This window comes from Sciurus vulgaris (genome assembly GCF_902686455.1).
Source record: "Sciurus vulgaris genome assembly, chromosome: 5".
In the NCBI taxonomy this organism is placed as follows: Eukaryota; Metazoa; Chordata; class Mammalia; order Rodentia; family Sciuridae; genus Sciurus; species Sciurus vulgaris.
The window spans coordinates 147088209-147110688 of NC_136465.1; the positions used below are offsets into that span (position 1 = coordinate 147088209).

The 22480-nt window shown below is 30.9% G+C and overlaps 1 protein-coding gene across 1 annotated transcript; it reads right to left on the bottom strand.

Annotated features, from left to right (window-relative positions):
* Nucleotides 1–337: 337 nt before the first annotated feature.
* Nucleotides 338–20923, bottom strand: MGAT4C (MGAT4 family member C). Its single transcript, XM_079143273.1, has 4 exons — nt 20855–20923; nt 14305–14457; nt 9107–9254; nt 338–5904 (listed from the first exon to the last, which is right to left on the bottom strand). Exons 2-4 carry the CDS (start codon nt 14449–14451, stop codon nt 4763–4765), a joined length of 1437 nt encoding a protein of 478 aa, XP_078999399.1. The 5' UTR covers nt 14452–14457; nt 20855–20923; the 3' UTR covers nt 338–4762.
* Between the last annotated feature and the right edge of the window lie 1557 nt (nt 20924–22480).

A 22480-nucleotide genomic window follows, 5' to 3' on the forward strand; every position in this document is an offset into this window, starting at 1 on the left:
ATTTGTATATATGTATTTGCATATATACACATAAATGCATATCTAAAGTTTACAAATATATGTATAAATGCAAATAAATGCACTTATGCACATATTGCACATATGTGTACATGCAGTGTAGTGCAATGATTTCAGGGTATATCAAGAAAGCTAATAAAGGTTTTTTTTCTGTTTACAGAAGATAAAAAAATGTTAAAAGCAAACAAAAGCAAAGAACAAAAATTTATTAAAGTGAATTTTTTTATAGACTTTTCCCTCCTTACAAGAACAATCCCAAACTGAACAGAGAAGAAATTTGAAGCAGTGGAAGCTTTACATTGAAACCCAAGGCAGATCAAGAGATAAACTGCCTGTTTTCAAGTTTGAACATCATTGCCCAGGTAATTTATTAGTCACTGCACTGATAACTTTTGCAATTATTAAAAAAGATGCCAAAAAGCAATAAGTTGATACTTTGCTTAAAAAGTGAAATGGTTCTGAAAACTGTATCCCTGTGAGCTTAATGATGATTCCAAGCAAAATTTTAACAATTAGAAAACACTTTCGTTTTTGAACTAAGTGTATTTAGATTTCTTTCAAAAATAATCATTAAAATTTATAATGAAAAATTAGGGACACATTCAATATTTTTCTTATTTCTATAGTAATAGATCAGAATCATAGGAGTAAGATATCTATTGATTTTGTACGGTGTTTACATAATTCTAAATGACATTGCTTTGTACAAAGTATCAGAAGATGGTCTGGATGACATTTCTAATGGTTGATGAGTTTTATGACTGTCATTGGTCCTTGTGAAAATTTCTGGTTGTTTTTCAGGGCCATATCCTTTTACATACACATCACACGGATAAGAAGGAAACGTGTTTATTTGTGTGTGCTCAGTTTATGGTATCTAATTTCCAGCTCCACGAGGAGCCACAGGATAAAATTACTACTTTTTAAAATCCTATAAGGTAATTTTTTTCCTATTTCAACGAAGTGGAAATTGAGTTTCACAGAGGTTAAATAGCCTTCCTTGTATCTGGAAGCTAGTAATTGCAGAACTGGCTTTTAAGCTCAGGCCTGCATGAATCTTCAGCTGTTATCTCCTATGAAGATCAAAGGCATGCAAATCAGATCTGGGGAATCACAAAGCTGGGAAGCTCTGATAGGACACTGGATAACAAAATTCAGATCTGGTATGTGTGGAATCATGGGTCCAAAGAAACATGATGAATTTCTTTTAAAATTATTAATATCGTCTTAAAAACTTCAAAAAGTCACATTCAAAATGTACAGAATGATAAATAATTTTTAATCAATAAAAGATGTAATAAAGACCATAAAATTTGACTGTGGGCTATTACACAGTATGGGGTTAAAAAACAATATTTTATTACACAAATGGATGTAATTGACAAGATGAAGGAAAATAATTACACTGTCTCATTGGTTAGAGGTCACTGAGGGTAGTATTTTCAGTGTTAATCCTGTGCCACATTCTAAAGGGAACTAGCAAATATCCAATGAAGAATGCCACAGGGGTACTCCCTTCCATAGCATATGTCATAAATCCCATTGTTGCTTCATGTACACACCATTATGATATGGCACAATTTTTCCATGATAAATCATAAAAATCTCAAAGAATTTTGGCCACTAGGAAATGGAGTGTTCATATCTCATAAATGTAGCCATATGAGAAAAATAGATGTAAATGACACATTGGTTTTCAAACTATATTTTTATACATGGAAAATATCTTCATTATAACTTACACAAGACTATGGTTTTCAACAAGAACATAGAAGTGTTTCTATTAACAATTCTTAGTGTATGGTTTTATATCCACGCCTGCTATTGCTGTTAAAATGTGTATTTTTCTAAGAATGCATATTTTTCAAATTTTATTGTGCTTTTTATCCTATGTTTTACTCTGATGTACATAAATGTTGGAAAGCTTTCTTTAAGGAGAATTTTAAGTGAAAATAAACTTTTGAATCGTCAGCTTAAACTTCTATAATTTGAGATATATATATATATAGTATTTTGTGCTTGAAATCTGCCAGCACCTTATTTTCATGACTCAGCTATTTAGGTCTCATTCCAATCCTTTTCAGTTGATATTTGTAATAAAGAAAATGGTTTATATATGTGTAAATATAATATATATGTTTATATATCTATATATAACACATTAATATATATATATGTCATATAAAGTGCAAAAAGAGAGATCACATAATGTGTTATAACAGATTTAGTATAAACCTAATAATTCCATTTTGGACTTTATGCCTCTGAGATAGAATGCCAACTATCTTATTCAGATTTTTTAAATATACGAAATGCAACATTGAGTCATGTAAATAATATTTTGTAATATTTTCTTTTTGAAAGAAAGTGGTTATTTGTCCCTCTTTATCTTGAATGAAGGAGTGTTTCTTGTCAACCTCAATCTTTTCTTCAGGTTATTTCACACAGCATCAATTTTCAAAGAAAAAATATATACAGCTTCAGTTGATTGGCTAGCCTATCCAATTTCAGTTTTAGCAATGAAAGAATCTTAGGATGCAATGTGACTTATTTGGTTTACCTTTGCACTTATAATTCTCTAGTAAACATCTAACTTCCCTAAAATGTTCAGAAATTCTTCCTGAAGCACTTTTTAAAACTTGATATATGCTAAAGCTGGTCTTTGTGAATACACTCCCAAAAGAATATGAAAAATTAGAGTTCATTTCATGAAGTCTGTCTAGGATTTGATAGTTCATGTATTTGAAACACAGTTGTACACCTTTTATCACTGAAGTTTATAAAAAAATGTTATTTGTAAATTCTGAGAAACATGTACAATGATAACCAACTTGTAAGTCAAAATAATAGAATGAGAAAAATCAGGAAAACAGAATATTAAGTGTCTGGCAAGTAACCTCTAAATCAAGGTAAAGATAAGTTTAAACAGTAGTGTTAGTATTTTTCTTATGACTTTAAGACTCAGATGTGCCACAAAATATTAATATTTACCTCTTCTAAGGCTAATGTTTTTTCAACCTAACACTACAGTAACTTGGTACGAAGAAAATACAAATAGCTATGATGTGAAGAAAGGAACAAAATTTCTTAATTTTTCAAATGAGTTTCTAATTTAATTGATTTGGATAGAATGAAAAAAAATTTAAAAATTCTAATCTTTTCTTGTAATATACCATACTGGTAAGTCCAAGGGCTGTATTTCAGGATGGAAGGGAGAACAGAGAGATTTCCCCATTTCTTCTTACTATCACAAGTCTAGTTTTCGTTTGCACACATGTATATACACATATATAGGCTATACAAACTGTATTTGAAGTTTTCCATAAACACATGTGAAGTACCCTGTATTTCTCTTCATAATGAATCTCTTATCTTTACTGTTCATCAGGAAATAATAAGTATGAGACAACTTCAGGATATTATGCTGAAAGCATTAGGTTTACAGAATAAACTAGGATGTCCTAAGTTGTTTGAAGGGAATGGTAGAGACGTGACTGTCCGGTCCTAGCAGTAAAAACTGAGACAAGTTTGTTTACTATTTGGGTGCAAATACCACAGAAGCATCAATCAGGACCCATGAAGATTATTCCACAGCAGAAAAATATGATTTATGGAGCAATTAAGCTAGTTATTTCAAGAAGGCATAGCTTATTATTTGAGACCTACATAGCAGAGAAGAGAAAGCATGACTTGTGTGAGCTGCAATATCCATACAGGGGAAAGAGCATTGTCTGGTTATCAGAATAGCAGATCACTCATTCTGGATTTGTTAAAAAATATCTCATTAAGTATAGAACTATCAGCTAATTTCTATGGTTCTTACTTTTCTCCTGTATAAGATAACCATTTAAACTCTCAAAAAAGTACATGATAAATTACATTTTAATACAAAAAGTATAAAATCAATTTCAAATTTTTTCTGTATATATTGAAAATGTCTTTATGAATGAACTATTGGCCATCTCTTGTTTTTTTTTTTTTCCTATTAAATGCAGGAGCCCAATGTTATCTGAAAACTCTGTTATTGAGTTTAACTGTTCTTTTGAAATATTTTGGAAAAGGGAAACTAGAAAAAGACTTTATCCCACAGAAAATTTATTAATAATAAATGTTCAATTAAATGTTTTAAACAATGAACAAGATTCCCTTTCATATAAATAATCAGGGGAAAGATAATTTTTAAATTTTTTCCATAGCCCTACTTAGAAAAAAATATGTTGTAAAGACACCACTTCTATGTGACAGTATTCACTGCAGATGTACAGAAGTAAATGAAAATCTAAATTTATAAGAAAAATGAACCAGATTATAATTGTAGCCAACTGCATATTTATAGACATACTTAATAAAAAGCTATCTGATGGTACAAAAATGATCACTTTTTGAATAAGCATATACAGTTGGCAACTATTTTTCAAGAATAACCATTGAACAAACAAAATTTCTTATTTTATATCTTTCATATCACTCCTTGACAATTGAAATTGTGAAACTATGAGCATCTTAAAGTATAAATGAAAGTAGCATCTACCACGTGATGATATTTAACTTCAGAAGTAAAAGTAAACACAAATGTGTAGAATAAAATCATATTGACAATGTGTAAATCAAAACTGATTGACTTTTCTTTCAACATACGCATCCATTGCTTTCCTTCCCAAGGACAAAAGTAGCAAAAGAGGAAGTTAGCTAAAAAGGAAACAGAAAGATCTGTTTCGGCAAATGAACATACTGATTTAATTGGCTATGAAGTCCAAATGCTAATACTCCTAATAATCAGCCACTCCTTTTGTGTTTTGGTAACACATATCCTCATACAGTGTATATCAAATGGAATTTTTTGATTCACTTCTGACATTTCAAAGTTTCCATTTTTGAATTCTCCTAGTCTTAAGTAGGAGTCACATTGTTTTATTTGTTTGGTAAGCATGACTTTTTCCCCAACATCAAGAACTCCATGATGCAAAATGTCATTTTGCCGATCTTCTGTTCCAGTATTCACTTTAATTTTTTTAATTATAGTTGGATTTTCAAAAACAATAAGAAAGATATCTCCTGTTGAAGGTGGTTTCCCCCAAAAGTACTCATCAACAATACTGTAAGCTTTGCTTGCTTCATAATTTTCAAACACATTCATGTTAGTGTATAGACTTGCAGGGGGGTTATCAGGAATGTCAAATGACTCCTCTTCAAAATCATCATCCTTCAGTTTATTCTCAGTTCCTTTATATGAGGAATAATAACCCATGTGCTGAAAGAGAGATGGTTTAAACCGAATCACATTTTTCTGAGCCAACAGACCCCTAAAATGAGTCAACAGCCAATCACAAGGCATTTCTTGATAAAACATTAATAAAAAATGTGCCAAACGTGGGAGATCATGAGAATGATACAGTTTACCAATGTAGCCAAGCTTAGAGAATTCAAGAGTTACCCAGTAAGTTCCTTCTAAGGATGCAATGACTTTCTTGATGGCAGTTAAGAAATTTTTAGAACATCGGACATCATCTTCAAGCATCACATAATAATATGAAGTATTGGCACAAAAATTAAGCAGAAAAGCATAATCTACATTTTGTTTGGAACGAAATTTGACTCTATCTTCTGGATCATTGTAATTTCTTTTAAGACCATCCAGGATTGGGTAATACTCTTCAGGAGCATGTATAACCATTAATCTTCCTGCAATGATATGATGGGCAAACTTTTGTGTAATATCCTGGACCATGACATCACGCCAGGATGAATTAAAGTCTGCCAGATGAACCACTACTGAAATTTCCTTCAGCTCTTCATAGCTGGATTGCTCAAAAATTGACTTGATTGTCTCAAGTAAATAGTTTCCTTTTTTTCGTTTCACTGATGAAAGTCCAATTGTAAGATACCCTAAACAAAAGAATTCAAAAGGAAGACAAATTAAATGTGAAATGGGTTCTGAATAACATGAAAAGAGGGGGAAATATTTGTTTATAGTATTTTATTGGTATTTTCCACTGAAAATAAATGCATCTTAAGAATAATGATAAATGGGCCCTACAGTTTGGATCATTTGTTTATGAAATTCAAAAGAGAGGTTTAAAGTGTTCTAAAGTTTACTGTTCTTATATGTGCCCATAGAGAAGAGAGAGAGATGTTTAGCTAACACACAAATTATGTTTTCAAAAATCTACAAAAAGGAAAGAGAATTCACAATACTCATAAAGTAATCTCAAGTAGAAAAGAAAAACAAGAGCAACATATTATTTTAATCATCTAAATTTTTCACAGGGCATGTCACAGATTTTCCTTATCAAGATCATTATCTTGCACTAGAAGAATTCATAACTGAATTTCACAATGTTATTTTGAAATTTACATAGCATATTAATTAGAAAATAAGCAATATCATATGATATATTTGGAAAACATCAATGCTCAACTGTATGGCACATTATTTCAAGACACAAACATTATTGTTTTTATTTTGAAGCATAAATTATAGAAATTTTGACAAGAGAAAGTTTTATTCAGACATTTATAAATCTAGAAGTAGAGACAGAATAATTTTAGGGAATAAAATAAAACTCTGAGAATGGACAGTTTACCTCTAAGGAGTATTACACATCTTTCCACTGAAATATTTCTACTTTTTAAAGAACTCATTCTCACATGACTCAGAGTGAATAAAATTTTTGAACTACCATTTGGACAATGAGGAAATGTTAGTATGCACCAAGACCATTGATTTCACATAGACACTTACATGATATGATTTCTACAATACTAAAAAAATCCTCTTCCAAGATAAACCTTTATTATTAGCTTATTAAAGAAGTTGAGACTTACACATTTTGTTTCAATAGATGAGCCTAAAACTCTGACTTCTACTGCATATATTTCAGATGATACTGATGATACCATTATTAAACTTTACGTTGACACATTTCATTAATATTCAATAATAGCCAACACTTGTGAAAGATTTTGTACATCAGAGGCAGGAGTCTATGCACTTTTTAACTTACTTATGCATCTTTAGTGTTCACAACAGTCTTTTGGGAGAGGATAGTTATTGCCATCACTATGCTTTACATAAAGGAAAGGACCTGTGTTGGGGTGGCTCATTCAAAGCGTAGTTACACTTAGTAAGTGGTGTGATGTCAGGCTTCAACTACCCTTCTTTCTCTCTCTCTTTCTTTTTATAATATTTTAGTTTTAGATGACACATCCTTTATTTTGTTCTTATGTAGTACTGAGTATTGAACCCAGAGCCTCATGTGTGCTAGGCAAGTGCTCTACCACTAAGACACAACCCTAGCCCCAACTGCCCCTTCTCATCTCATGCTCTGTGTTATATTGCCTCTTTAGTACAAAGCAGGTGGCATTTGTGAAAATAGTCATTAGTAAATTAAGCATGGAAAAGGGGAATTGGTAATAAAATCATGACAGTCTTAGGCAGTTAAATGGAAGCCTAAGAAGAGTAGACGTTTGAAGTGGAGAATCGAAAAGAAAAAATATCTAAAGAAACCCAAATTAACTTACCAATTTCCTCAACTTGATGATCACAAACTCCATTGCATAAAAAGTTTTTAAAAGGGAAACAAAATTTTTTGTGGGCTCCACATAATCTATTAAAATTTCATTTTGTTATTGTATTTCATTGATTTCAAGAATTGTGGTTTTCACATGAAAATATTTGAACAGTTGCATATTACAATTGATGGTGTCATAATTAAAATCGATAATGCTTATGTTTCCAATGGCCCATTAATTAAATACATTAATGGTACTTCACCAGATAAGGTTTCTTTTTAAATGATGACAACTTGAAATCTATGAAATATAATACATTACTTCTTGATTGCAAACACTTTTTTCCCATACTACAGTGAGATGAAACGTTTCCTCCAAGAATTCATTTCTATATACAATCTGAGAATGTGACCTCATTGGGAAAAAGGATATGTGCAGATATAATTAGTTATAAATATTGAGATGAAGTAATCTTGGATTTAGGGGTGTGCTCTGAATTCAGTAACTGTTAACCTTATAAGAAGAGGAGAGGATACAGAGAGAAGGAAGGAGGCCATTGATGATGGAGGCAGGAATTAGATTTATTTCGCCACAAGTAATATAATGCCAGGGGCCACCACAAGATGGAAGAACCAAAGAAGGATTTGAGAAATTATTCCAAATGTCACACACAGAATTCTTTAGCACAGGAAACATGAGGCAAGAAATGATAGTCACATCGTTCAGACCAAGAGTGGCAAATTTCTGCAGACTCTCTGACTTCATAAAGATAATAAATAAAAGCAGTGAAAATCTTTTCTTTCTCATTGTAGTTCTTATCTGGAACTGATTGACAATCAAAATTTTGTTTTGTTATCATCAACCAATGCAACAGTAACCATCGATGTGTTATAACCTCTTCCTTTGTTCTTTTTTTATCACTAAAATCATTGAAATATAAATTCTTTATATTAAAGTTCATTCTGCTTCAAGGGAACACTTATTTTAGAAGGCTATAATTTTTCCCCCTCCCTAGGTGATCATCCTCGTATTGACTCAAAAACATCTTTGTTCTTACACACGCGTGCCTCAGCTTGCCTTGTAGGTTGACAGATTTTCCCTTAGAATGGTCACAGGGAGTATGAATCTTCCAGAAAGCTGATTTCAACCTCTAGCCTCCAGAACGATGAAAGAATAATTTGTTATTTTCTTAAGCCACTCAGTTCCTGGTTTAAAAGTTAATTCAAAACTGGTGGCAAGTTATAAAACTAAACAATGAAAATTTTAAAATATAACAACACAGAAATAGTTAATTTTTAAAGTTAACTTTAAAAATTTAAAGTAAATAAGTTTTCCTTTCTCATATACCATCTTATAGCAGATTGCTAAAAAGTTCACTTTAAAATAAGACACAACTTAAAAGTTTTTCATTATTAATGGAATTTGGTCAGTGAATATTTACAAATTGTGATACACTGAAGACCTTATCAAATTACATTACATTAATATCAAACTTTCATTGCTATACAAATGAAATGAAACATTTTTCACACGGTATTTTATGTGTTCTTTCATTTAAAAGTTTAAGAATACTTACGTTTTCTTTGTAAAGGTGTGGCAGCTAGGTAGCGATAGGTGACATTTATGGACCCTGAGAAATTAGATAAATCCTTGAAAGTATGAACATAGCGTTCTGAATTTAGTTGATGTGTGGATGTTTCCCTCATGAGCTGTTTGTCACCTTCCTAAAAGTCAAAGAAGAGGCAAGGAAAATAAATAATGTAGATGGTCATGTATTAAATTTTCTCCTTGCACCATGAAGATATGGGTACCATCAATAATATAGAACATTAGATAAATCTCAATCATCAGACTCATAAGCTGAAGATTTCCATCACTTTCCTGATTTCCTACCTACAGCCTCTGCTTCAGGCCCTCTCTCCTCTCTTCCATTCTTTATATTACAGTTCATTTGCTTCTCTGTAATGTACACTAATAATGGTATTCTCTTGATAAGCAAGCATCTACATGAAAATTCTCAATGCCTTCATGTGAGAATTCAAACTTTTTACAATAATCAAGCATCTTAAAATTCAATGGTAATCTATTTTAGAGTTTTATCTGAGGCCAGTTCCCATGAAATTCCCTATATTTGAGTCATATTAAATTATGTTTACTTGTTCTTGTCTTCTATACCATCCTGCAAAATATTCTTCCTCAAGTAATGTCAAATTAAAGACCACATATAATTTCTATGATTGCAAAACCTTAGGAATAATTGGGAAGATGCAAACGTGATCACAACCATTGGATTTTGGATAATTTATTGAGGAGTTTATTAAGTTGCTTATATGGCCACTGTATTGAAAGCTGTTGAGAACAACCCACAGAAGTTCTCATGACATGGTGCTTCTTTTTTTTTAATTGTCCTCAAGTAACCTCAATTACAATACATTTTTACCAAGTAAAAGATTTGTGTTCAGACCTTGTTCTTATGATAATAGGTTTGCTTGTGCATGTGTGGGCACATGTGTTTTCGTGTGGTATTCTGTAAGTCTGGTTTTTCAATATTTAAGATCACTTTTACACATTTGTTAGAGGACTTCATTTCATTAAATCTTCAGGTAGCTTATATGCATGCATGAAAATATTGAAATTCAGTTTAAAGTATATCCTGTTATCCGTTAATTGCCTCCATTTTCTCCTTTCTTTGTTAAAAGTTCAATGGTAAATATTGATTATTTAACCCACAGTTGATCATTCTTTATTGACTATACATTATTAGCAAGACAATGACTTGTTCAGCTGGTATATATGATTTATTAATATATGTTTTGGGGCAACCTAATTAAGATGAATTTTTCTTTATGGTAAGGTGTGTCATTATATAGATCTGTTTCTAATACTCAGTACAGGAGGTAAGGGCAATTGTGTGCAAGTCATCAAATAGAGAAAGTCAATGCATTAAATAACTTTGGTCTTGATATTACTTGTCTGCAGTCAATAAAACTTTAATTAAACCTTTGTTCAAAAAGATTGGACAAGACTCAAATACAAGTTTTACCTTGATTAGAACGTTCAATACTTTGTTTCAAACTGAAAGTGAAAAAGATGATTAGCTCACATTTTAAGTCTGCCCAGACTGAAATTTTCTTTGAATGAAAAATGAAAAATAATAAAGTATGACTAGAGATTTATAAAATCTTTTTATATGGATCTTATTAAATCAATGTTCATTGTGAAAATATTCTCTGTATATACAAATATGTTGTGAACCTATGTTTGATCTTTAATACTGCATTTCTGTATCGTATATTGCCTTGATAATTTGGATAAAGGAAATACTTAAGTCTTTTACAAGATTTGTAATGTTTGCCATCTGCAAAAGCTATAGACTTTCAAAATACCTGAAATTAAATCTTAGATGCTAAATGTTTTATATCAATTTAACACCCATTGATTTCTAATTACTTTAAGTTATTTACACATAAATATTTGCACATTTCCATCAGCAAACCTATGAAAATCTATAGACTAAAATAAAGTTAAGAGTGTCCAAGAAATATCTGTGGACTCAGTTTAGCATCAACTACTTTAATAGCAATGTAACATTGTATATAATCAATAGGCTTAGAAGAAATTTCTATAAAATTCACAGTAGTCACAATACTGAATTCACTTCATTTTGATCTTATGTGATGTTACATTCTAAAGAAACTGCAGGATTTAGTATTGCTTTAAGAATGCTATCCTGAAAGTATAAAAATCTCAGCCTTTTCTGTGATAAGATGAAATACATTCATTTTGATTGAAGGACTAAGAATATAAAATGCAATGGAACTGATATGAAAGCACTTAATTAAATTCTCAAGAACAAGTTTCTTTACACTTTTAGGCATAAATAAATAATGCAACTTTCACCTGAGTCAGCCTCCTTGTTGCTTCCAGAGGCATCTAACTGAACAGCCAGGCTGTCCCTGGATACCTTCTTTCTGTAGTTTCTACACTATAGTGTGTTTCTCAGTAATAAGACAAAGTTTTATGACAATCATTTTCTGGATGGGAATGAAATTCAATGGACTAGCTACAGACTAAATATATACCCTAGTGACTACTTTAAAGATGCTCACAGCCAAGAGGCTAAGTTGATTGGGCATGCAGCATCTCTTCTACTTAAGCTTGACTTGTAATGGTATTTGTCTCTTCCACCGAACTTAGCTTCCTTTCCCACTGAAAGTCATATATCTCTAACATAAGCAAATACACTAAACTGTTAATATATCTAGGATTTCAGGCCACAGATGGATTTTCTAGCAAAAGAGTAGCATAGACTGTGCTGAGTAACTCCAGAGACCTTACTACTTACAACTCTTCATCTGATTCCTCTGAATTGCAAGAATTATTTTCCAGCAATAAAAAGGGGACCCACATAGTAATGATAATAAAAAGACCTCCTAAAATCTATGCTTAGGAAATGGTATCATTACAGCATCATGAGGGCAACATTAGCTTATTAAAAATGAAACAGATGAAAAGGTCAAAGGAAAGAAGTGTTAAAAAACAACCACATTTTATTTTTGTAGGTAGTTTTCCATAGTTTTTATACATTTTTAGAAGAATAATGCAATTTAATGTTAATCAATGGATGTTTCAAATATTTATTAAGCCAGCTCAAAATGAAATTTACTTAGCAATCATATGATAAATTTGGCAAATTAAATAATAAAAATGCTAGCATTGAATTTATAATAAGGAAGGGAGTGCTGATACTTAAAGATCACAATTAATTCATTGTTCACTGCTTCTGACTTAATATAAATATTTAAAAATTATCTTTCTTTTTGTTTTTAATAATAATTTTTAAATCTGAGAAAAAATCTCTTCTCTACATATGGATTAATTTGTAAATATAACTAAACATACACCTAATATCGTCAAAGAAATTTCTTTGAAAAAGTACTCTTAGTTGAAGAGTTTATTCCTTAAATCATATTTTTCGCACTGGCTAGCTAGAATCAATGTTTACAGCAGACTGTAAAAATTCTCAAAACAGAGCAATAACATTTGATTTTTCTCATTGATAAACATTATATCATTTCTTACTCATGAAATTTTGAATTTATAGAGATTCTATTACAAAAAAATATAGTATACATTCCATATTAATGGTCCTCTGGAGTTGTTGAAATGAAAGATTAGAAATGAACTTGACGTTCTCTTATAAATGTAGAAAGTCATTAAACATAATAAATATCCAATCAATAGCATGTGCTCAGTTTATAAAATTTGATACACTTTTACCAGTAGACAAAAATGCAATAAATTTTTATTATAAAACTGAATTGCTACTAGGAGAATCTGTAGTTAATTTATCACCTTAAATTCTGTCAAGAAAATATAGATAGATCACATAAACCTTGTTATATTCTCATAAAGTTGAGGGTGAGGTTAAAAAAAATTCCAAAATTCACATCATTGGAAAGTTTTCCTATGATTGCCTAAACAATGTCTAGTCAAATCCTTTCACTCTTTGGTGATTTCCACTATTGTGAACAGATCATGTCTAGTAGAATGAAGAATCTAAAAATTCAGGATCTTTACTTGATGGCATAAAACCTAACCAATGTCAAGATCTAGGATTCTGGCAAATTTTCATTATCAAAAATACAGAACTAAAGGAAATGAGATGTTTTACAAATAACCTATTAGAAGAATCTGTACTAAGATTTTATGGTGGGTTCCTAAAAAAATTTATGGTATCTGGCAAAGAGTAAGTAGTTAATGAATAATGCTTAATATAGTAATACATTTTATTGGGAATGCTTTTTGTGCTTATTGTCATAATATTTTTTGTTAGAATGCTATTTATTTAGTTCATGTGAGTGCAAAGGTCTTGATTTTCTGAAATATGCAAATAACATATGAAATAAAAAATTAAAAATTAGGGCAGATATCGTAGGCTAACCTCAATTGAAAAAAACTAAATAAATAAAAAGGTTGACATTATTATCATCAGATATGAAATTATGTGATATGTATAACTATGTAAAAATAATAAAAATTAACAAATTGATTTCTCACAATTAACCAGAATAAGCTATTTCATATATTTTGCATAAAACACATCAGTATACTCTTATATAATGACTTTTATTATATCTTTCTAATCACTGAATAATTTCCACATAATATGTTCATCACTTGAGATTTTATATATATGTATACATATATACATATATATGTGTGTGTATATATATGTGCATATATATATGTGTGAGTGTGTGTGTATATATATATATATATATATAAAATGGTGATCATTTAGAGCTATTCAAAATCCAAAGTAACAAAAATATTATAACAAAATATTACTCAAAAAAATAGCACAATTAAATAGTATTTTTAGCTAGACAATAAAATTTCAGTAAAGAAAAGTAGAGAAAGTAAGGAATAATATTTTTGAAGCAAATTTTTTTATTCTATTTATTTCAAATTACAGTCCTTATTAATTCAGCACAATAATGATAGATAATTCCTTGGTAATTGGATAAACATATTTGAAACACAGTATATACTGCATTAAATTACTGCAATTATTGCATAAGTAAAACAAGTATAATATTGAAAATTTATGATTTATAGAAAAAAATCTATAGGTAGGAAATACACTTTATAATTTTGCTTAAACTAAGGCTACCTGCCCAGCAGAGGATTTGTTTTAGCTTACAATTATACCAGTTCTAGGTTCACTTTGGCTTTATTTTGAACAAAAAATAATCAACCTCTATAACTTACCAGAACATAACTATCTTCAATGTACAAGTTCATAAATAGGAGGAAAATGACAAGAACTCCCAAGAATGACACTGTAGAACGTTTTCGCAAGCATCTCATTTTATCCAGTATTTGAAAAATATGTTTCATCTGATGAAATCTAAACATTCTCTCCTGTAGAAAAGAGGCAGAGAATTACTAATATTTACTTTTGGATATAAATATTTCATAATATAATACATATGTAAACACACACACCTACATATACATAATAAATATATTTCATATAGTATGAAATAAGGCCTTTACAGAGTCTCACTCTTCAAATATTTGAACTAAAATTCCATTTTAAATTTTATGCATAATGTTCGCATATGTCATCATATGGATCGTATATTGTGACACAGATACCTTAACAAGGTCATGCGGTGATTTATATTGATTAGAGTAACTGAAAATGAAAAGTAATTCTTAAAATCATTGATGGAAAAATAAAATTTGGCAGTAATAATGTTAGATAAAACAGGCCTTCAATGAGAAGCAGAACAAAAAATACAAGAAAAAAAAATGTCAATTGTTACCAATAAGAATTAGAATTAAGGTAAAATCTAACTATTATCTTACATTGTAATGAAAGTGGAAGAAATTATAAACATGTATCTCAGAGTAAAAGGCACTGAAAACAGTCAATGGGAATCTGGACAAAGAGAAGTCACAAGAAGGTAAAGTTGGAGACAGGTCCAAATATTTACTGGAGAACTTCTGAGTTAAAATTATTCTATTTTTTTTTTTCTTCAAAAGTTTCTTCTTAAATCATTATAAATCCTGGAGTGGCATATTTACATTGCTTTGCTTGATCTAATTGACAGGTTGGCTGTTGGGAATAATTCATGGACTTCACAAAAGCATAATGACATTACAGAATTATTGGAAATCTAATATTTTATTCCATTTCATTCCTAAATTTTGTGATAGATTACACAAATGATTTATTAAATTACTGACTGTTGATTTAAAAAGAACACATATGAAGGATCAACAGAGTAGGGGAATTATATTTACTTTTCTGGATAATTATCATTTAAAAAATTCTCAACATAATGTTTGTAGTTTGCATGGTGTAAAATATTGTAATACAATGCATGAATATAATATGTAATAATCCAATCAGGTTAGTAGAATCTGATTTTGTCTAAAATCAACAGAAAGATAATCTGGAAATAGTGTTATGTGATCTACCAGGGTTCATCTTTAGGATAAAGTATTTATGTATAGGAAGGACTTCAGGAAGTAAAAATGGTCAGACCCTAGATACTTAGATCTATACCTAGAAGACAGCGGGCAGACAACATCCCTTCAATGAGCTAATCAAGAAAGAATTTATGAATATCATATAAAGTAGAAAATATTAGAAATTGGAAGAAAGGCTTAATGAACATGAAGACTAGAAGAATTCTGAAAAGGAAATATTATAAGCATCAATTATTTCTTTTCTCCATCCGTATTTTTCTTAAGGGTTACTTCTGTTTCATTAATTGTGTGTGTGTGTGTACATGTAAAAAATATATATATACATATATATTATATATAGAGAGAGAGAAAGTGAGAAAGAGATGTGTGCGCATACACACACAAGTACACAAATTATGAGTAATCGAGTGATATATGATATTCTAAACAGTCTGAGAAGTGTTAAAAATAATACTTTGGGGGGTATTCTTCAGTTTTGTCCACAATAATGCGAAATAGAATAAAACAACAACAAATCTCAAAGATATAATTCTACAACTCACAAAGAAAAAACCGCTAAAGTGCTTAGAGAATTATAGCAGCCCCTACATTTGAATGTCCAAATCCCCCTAAATGAGCTTAGAGCAACATAGAGCACAAATAAACCTTCCATAGTGCACACTCTCAGCATAACTATAAGACAATAACAAAAGCTTCAAAAGCAAAAATATTAACAATCAGGACAAGCAGAATGGGCTGAGGAGCCCAAATCAGCACAAGAAAAAATATCAGAAGACAGACCAAAATATGTACCATACATTAAACAAGGATTATACCACAATAAAAGAAAATTTGTGGAAGTTGATAAAAGTATCTAAACCCTCCTTTATCTAAAACATAGAATTCTGTCTTACACCACCTGTGTCCAGGAAAGTTAAAAAAAAAATTTCTTTAAAAATCAAAGAGCAAAAATTCAACCAACACACCAACCAAATAAACAAAAACCCCAAACAGACTGTCAATTTACTTTGAAAAGGAAAAGAGATAGGGGAAATAATTCTGAAATTAGGTTAATTTTTTGTCATGCCAGAAAGCAAGGTTGCTCTTGGAGTAAGTGGAGTGTATCTAAAGGACATAGAAAACAAGCTTGAAGAGACTTCCATTGAGAAAATTTGGGAACAATGATGACTAAAAATATTACTATGATTGACAATAAAATATTGAATAAATACAAATTCATGATGCAATGGTGATAATGCTCAAAAGAGAAAAGAAAAATAGGAAACTTCATTTGCCACAATGGACGGTAATTTCTGCCCAGTCTTCTGACCTTCAAAAATGAAAATTGAAAATAATAATCCTTTTACCCTGCATTTCTATGAAGAACAATATTTATTCATATTGATGATGAATATTTTCAGATATTGGACAATGGTCAACACAGGGCATTATACCTGAAATAAACAAAAACAAACACAGAAGATCCTTGATTTTTCCAGTTTAGTGCCAGGAGGCAGTTTTCAAAAGACAGCACAGGGAGAATAATCCAAATAAAACCTAGAGATCCTGCTGAGTTGGGACAGAGATAAGAGTTTGAGGAGAGCATAGTACCTAGAATATGAGGACCAGGATATTTAATGGGAGAGACTTAAACAAAAGACGCAGAATTCTGCAGAGGAACTTTTTAACCCTGAACCCTGTAAAACCCTGTGGTGAAATTACATAAGGCTGGAGACAGAACCGTGAAAAAGCAGCAGGTCCCAATAGTTCTTGAAGACTATACAGAGCTGGCAACACTATGTGTGTCTATCAGCCGAGTTCGCTAGCTGCACAGAACTGGGGAATAGTGGGGTATTAAGAAGAGTCCTCAGATACTTCTCATCCTAATATTGGGGTTGAATTAATTGTTTTAGGCCTATTATAATGTAAGCTTAAAAGCTAGTATCAGATGATCCTGCAAGACTCAAGTCCATGTCACTAGAAATTACAGCATTCTTGCCAGGCTGTTGGCACATGCCTGTAACTCTAGTGACTGGAAAGACTGAGGCAGGAGGATCCTAAGTTCGGGGTCAGCAACGAAGAAGACCCAGTCTCAAAATTTAAAAAGTGAAAAAGTTAAAAATGAATTGTGCATGTAGATTACTGGTAAAACTCCCCTGGGTTCAATCCTCAGTAGAAAAAAAAAGATTACAGCACTCTTTAAACTATAAAACTTACTTGGAACTTAAGAATATAAATAAAAAAATATCTAGAACCCACTCAGGGGATGTAAATTACCTGGTATGTAATATATGATCCATAGCTAGGATAAAACCATTCAAAGAAAAAAAAATCAATAAATGACAGAATTAAAAGAAAATGGCAGAATTAAAATTAAAAGAAAAGGATATTGTAACTATTATCATTATCATGTACTTGATCCCCTAGGATCAAGGTGTAGTAAAATATGAAAATGATAAAGAAATGAAGAATATAAAAAACCCAAACTTTTGAAACAAAAAACACATAAATAATATCTAAACATGGATATATTTGCTAGTATTAAGTACAACTAAGGAAGAGCAGATATAAAGAACTATCGAAGATGCAACAGTGGAAATAATACAAAATTAAGCAGAGAGAGAGAGTAAAAAAATCCCATCAAATTGCTCCATAATTTCTGACCCACAAAACTTGTGAGACAATACATATTTTAAGCCATTCAAGTTTTAGAGTAGTTTGTTTGACAACAATAGGTAACTTTATATGGCTGTCTATAGGAAATTTGGTCTAAGAATAAAGAGGCATGATGAGTTAATAATAGAAGAAAAGGAAAAGATAAACTATGAGAGCATTAATCAAAAAAAGATGTATTGATATTCTAATAACATCAACAGTAAGCATTTAGTAATAGATGAAGGTATCAATTGTCAAAGGGAACATAACTATTGTAAATGAGCAAGAACCAAACATGAGTTTCAAAATAAACAAAACAAAAATCAATAAGTGGAAGGAGACATACATAAAAAATTGGGCCTAGAGATTTCAATATTTAACCCTCCGTAACTGACTGAAGATGTAAGTAGAATATCAGTAAATATTAAAGATACCTATATTATCAAATAAATTAATCAAATTGACCTTCTTAGAGCAATCTACGCAGCAACAGTAGAAAACAAATTCTTTTCAGCTATGTGGAGAACATTCACCGAGACTGAACAATTTGGGCCTGAAAAGAATATTCACTAACAATCAATAGAAGTTTATTAGAAAAATGTAGACAATTTCCACGTTTTTGAAAAGTAAAGAACACACTAGTGAACATTTAATGCATCCAAGAAGATTTCAAAGAATATATTAGAAATATATTTTGAAGGAAATAAAATTGAAACACATAAAATGCATGTGAGCCAGGCAATGCATGGGCTTGAAGAGAAATTTATAATGTTAAATGCTTCCTTAGAGAAGAAGAAATGTCCAAGATAATTTATCTGGATTACCAGAATTTCTCATTTTCCCAATAAATGATAAAAACAATTGCAAGCTAATCCCAATGTAAGCTTTCAACAAAGGAAATTAGGCCAAAAGTAAGCAGAAAAAAAGAAAAACGTTAAAATCAAAGACAAACAATAAAACCAAATGCTGGTCCTTTAAAAAGATCCATAAAATTGAAAACCTTTTAGTCAAATTAGTTAAGATTTAAAAAAATGAAGAGGAAACAACTACTAATGTAAGGTATAGAACAAGTATCACAAAAGATTCTACAGATATTAAACAATAAAGGAGTATTTTGAAAAATTACAAAGATAACAGGTAAATTCCTTGAAATACAAAATTATCAAAATCCACTGAAGAAATAGATTAATTCTATATATAATTATATTAAAAAAATAAACCTCCAAAAGAAAACTCATATCCATATGGTTTCACCAATGAATTTTCCAAAATATTTTTAAGGAAAAAAAGTGTTACAAATTTTAGACAAAATTTCCCAGATAATAGAAGAAAAACAAATAACTCCTTCTGTATGGATCTAGCAAAGCATTTTTATTTGCTGATATGTTACATCATTTTATGAATTATTTATCCAAATAGAAAATGATAGTGAAAACTTTATTAGAAATATTAGTAAAAACAGTTAACCCAAACATTATCACTATTTTCCAGTAGGTTATTGCTTATCATTACCTTGGATTCTGCTTACACTTATACCATCAAGACACAATAAGAATTTGATGATTCATAATATTATTGTAGAGAAGACAACTTTATCTGATTCAAAATTGCTATATATTTTCATTATTAGATTGGATATACTAAGCTCATTTTTATACAATATACTTCCCTCCAGTCCTTTTTGTTTACAGAGCTGCTGCAGCATTGTAGTGCCAACAATCTTATCAAGCAAATTTTGGTGCATAGAAGATGAATGAATACTGTTCCATATCTTTTAGCAAAATGGGACAGTTAGGTTCTCATCACAGAACAGTGAAATGAAGTTCTCCTGCTGAATGATAATGTATATGAAAATCTTTTATTCTTTTTCCTTAGAAATATCATTCATTTAGCTGTTAATCTAAGATATTTTAATACTGATGCATTTTTATTTTCTTTATAGAGTGTTGCTCTGTCTCCTTGTGTTAACAAAGGTAGTCTTTTTAGCAAATTTTAGTCAGGCATCTCTAGCCCTACTAGCTCCCATCATTTGTCATGTCCATCAGGGGTGGGTCTAAATTTAGTAAGAATCTTATCTTGTCAGTTTATCCAAAATGTCCCCACCCAAGCCTGCATATCTGATGATCCTAATATCTAATTAAGTTCATCATCCACCATCAGTCCCCAGGTAATATCTGATCATCCAAGCCTATCCTTCAGCAAGGATCAGTTAGGTACCCTTATCAATTACCCTTTTAGTCATCTTCCATCCACTGATTCACATCCTCATCCTTCGTGATAAATCCATACTTTCCCTTGTTAAGTTCGGACTCTCAGAAGTCACAATGGAAGTTGTAAAGTACAAGTGACAGAGAAGCTAGAGTAAAAGAAAAGGTTCTGGCAGGACAGAGAAATGGAGGAGTGGGGACTTGAACAAATTAATATCAAATTTTATAAGGGAACTGAAGTTTGAAAAGGCTAAATGGACAAATGAAAATACCAAGAGTAATGTTCAGAGGTTTTCTCCTGGACTGCAAAATCCCAAAGCCCTTAGATAAAATCTACCCTACTATATTGAAATTCAGGGCAACTATCATGAATATTTTTTTTCTTTAACAATTTTGGTGTCCTGACTTGGATAGAATCTGTCATTGGATCCCTGAACTTTTCCCACAGAACCCCAAGTACAAACCTTCAGCTCATTTACCTTTACTTCTGGTTGATTGATGGTGGATCCATTGGTAGTTTCAACATCTGAGCCAATTCTTCGGATGACAGTCTGTTAAGACACAATAAGAACAGGTTTTGATTCTTAAGATTCTGAGTATTCTATATGAGCCAGGTTAGAGTCACAGACAAACCAGGTTGTTACAGTCCTGGGGTTCTCTGTTGTAAGAAGCTGGATTGGAGTCCATTATTTTGAAAAGTCTCTGCTAGGTTAGAAGTCTGTCTTCCTGGTTCTTTCTTTGAAATGGCAAGTTGCTTCTTCATTTCTCAGGCTAGGAAATTGCTGGTCTCTCTATGGGGCCTCTGTTCTCTCTATTTGATCCTTTTTCTCCTGTGGTAACTTCTTAGTCAACTAAAATCCCGTTCTCAAACCCCTGCTGACTACATACTCCACCAACTCTGTACACTAGTTTCTTCTCTACATGATTTTTCTGAGGATAAAGTGGAACTTCAGTTGTGCTTGGGGAACTGAAGATCTGTACCAACTGAATCCTTTAAGGTCTCCTTCTTATTGCCTCTTCTAATTCTTCCTTTTCATTTTAACTCCTTAAATCTTCCTTCAGTTCCCTGAATCATTTGATACTTGTCCCTTCAAACCTCTTCTTCTATTCCTGTGTCCTGCCAGAGTTTTTCCCTTCTTATTTCAGGTCTCAGTCACTTGAACTTTAGGATTTCTATTCCCATTGTGCTTCTGAGAGACTCATGGACCCCCAAAAGCAATTGTATGAGGTTGAAAAGACAAAATAAAGATAATTGAAAATTGAATACATATTTAATTCAGATGTAGTCATATCCTCCCTATCTATGTATAACCTATCTGGGCAAAGAAAGTCTTCCTAAATATTGGCACAAAGCTTTTGTCCTCACATTAAGGAAGTAATCTTAATTAGTAATTTAGTAATAGATATTCATAGAATATCTACTGTTAAGCAAGATAAATTACTGAGCATTCATTTAAAAGTTTTAAGTTTATATATTTTTGGCCTCTTTTTACAGAAACACTAAAGGTATTTGAGTCTGTTAATACACATATTATGTTTGCCACATGAAAAAGTTATAGTATAAAAAGACATGACTTAATAAGAAATAATGAGATCACATATTCATAAAATTTGCCAGTGTGCTATAGAATGCTAGCAGAAAAAAGACAATTCACAATCAACTACTCCCTGATTTTGTTAAAATAAAAATTACTAATGACTAAAAATTATACTCAATACAAGTAATGAAAACTAGTAGAAGAAAGAATAAAAATCCTTTTTTGTACAGTGTGCAAGAAAACTAGGATATATGTAAATAAAAGTATACAAGTATATAGAATGTATTTTCTTAAGAGAAAAAAGAATAGCTTTTTCTAAAATAAAATGGTTGTTTCAGAATGAGAAAGAGGAAATGAGTAGGGCAAATAAATGGATATAAGAAGTTATAAGAAGTTTTCAGAAAAATAATTTTATTTGTGGTCAAGTTGGTAAAATTGAATTTACCTATAATGTCATTTTTCATTTCCTTTCTTCTTTAAGGGGCACAATACTGTATTAATGCAAAACTAGAATTTGTTGTGGTGGCTGTTTTTCTCTGCAAATGAATATATTTTCTTGGATTACAG

Coding starts and splice junctions, on each gene's coding strand:
- MGAT4C (XM_079143273.1), bottom strand. CDS start 14,451: ATGTTTAGATTTCATCAGATGAAACATATTTTTCAAATACTGGATAAA. Junction 9,255..14,304: donor TTGAAGATAGTTATGTTCTG/GTAAGTTATAGA, acceptor TTTGACTTTTAG/GAAGGTGACAAACAGCTCAT. Junction 5,905..9,106: donor CACACCTTTACAAAGAAAAC/GTAAGTATTCTT, acceptor TCTTTTGTTTAG/GGTATCTTACAATTGGACTT.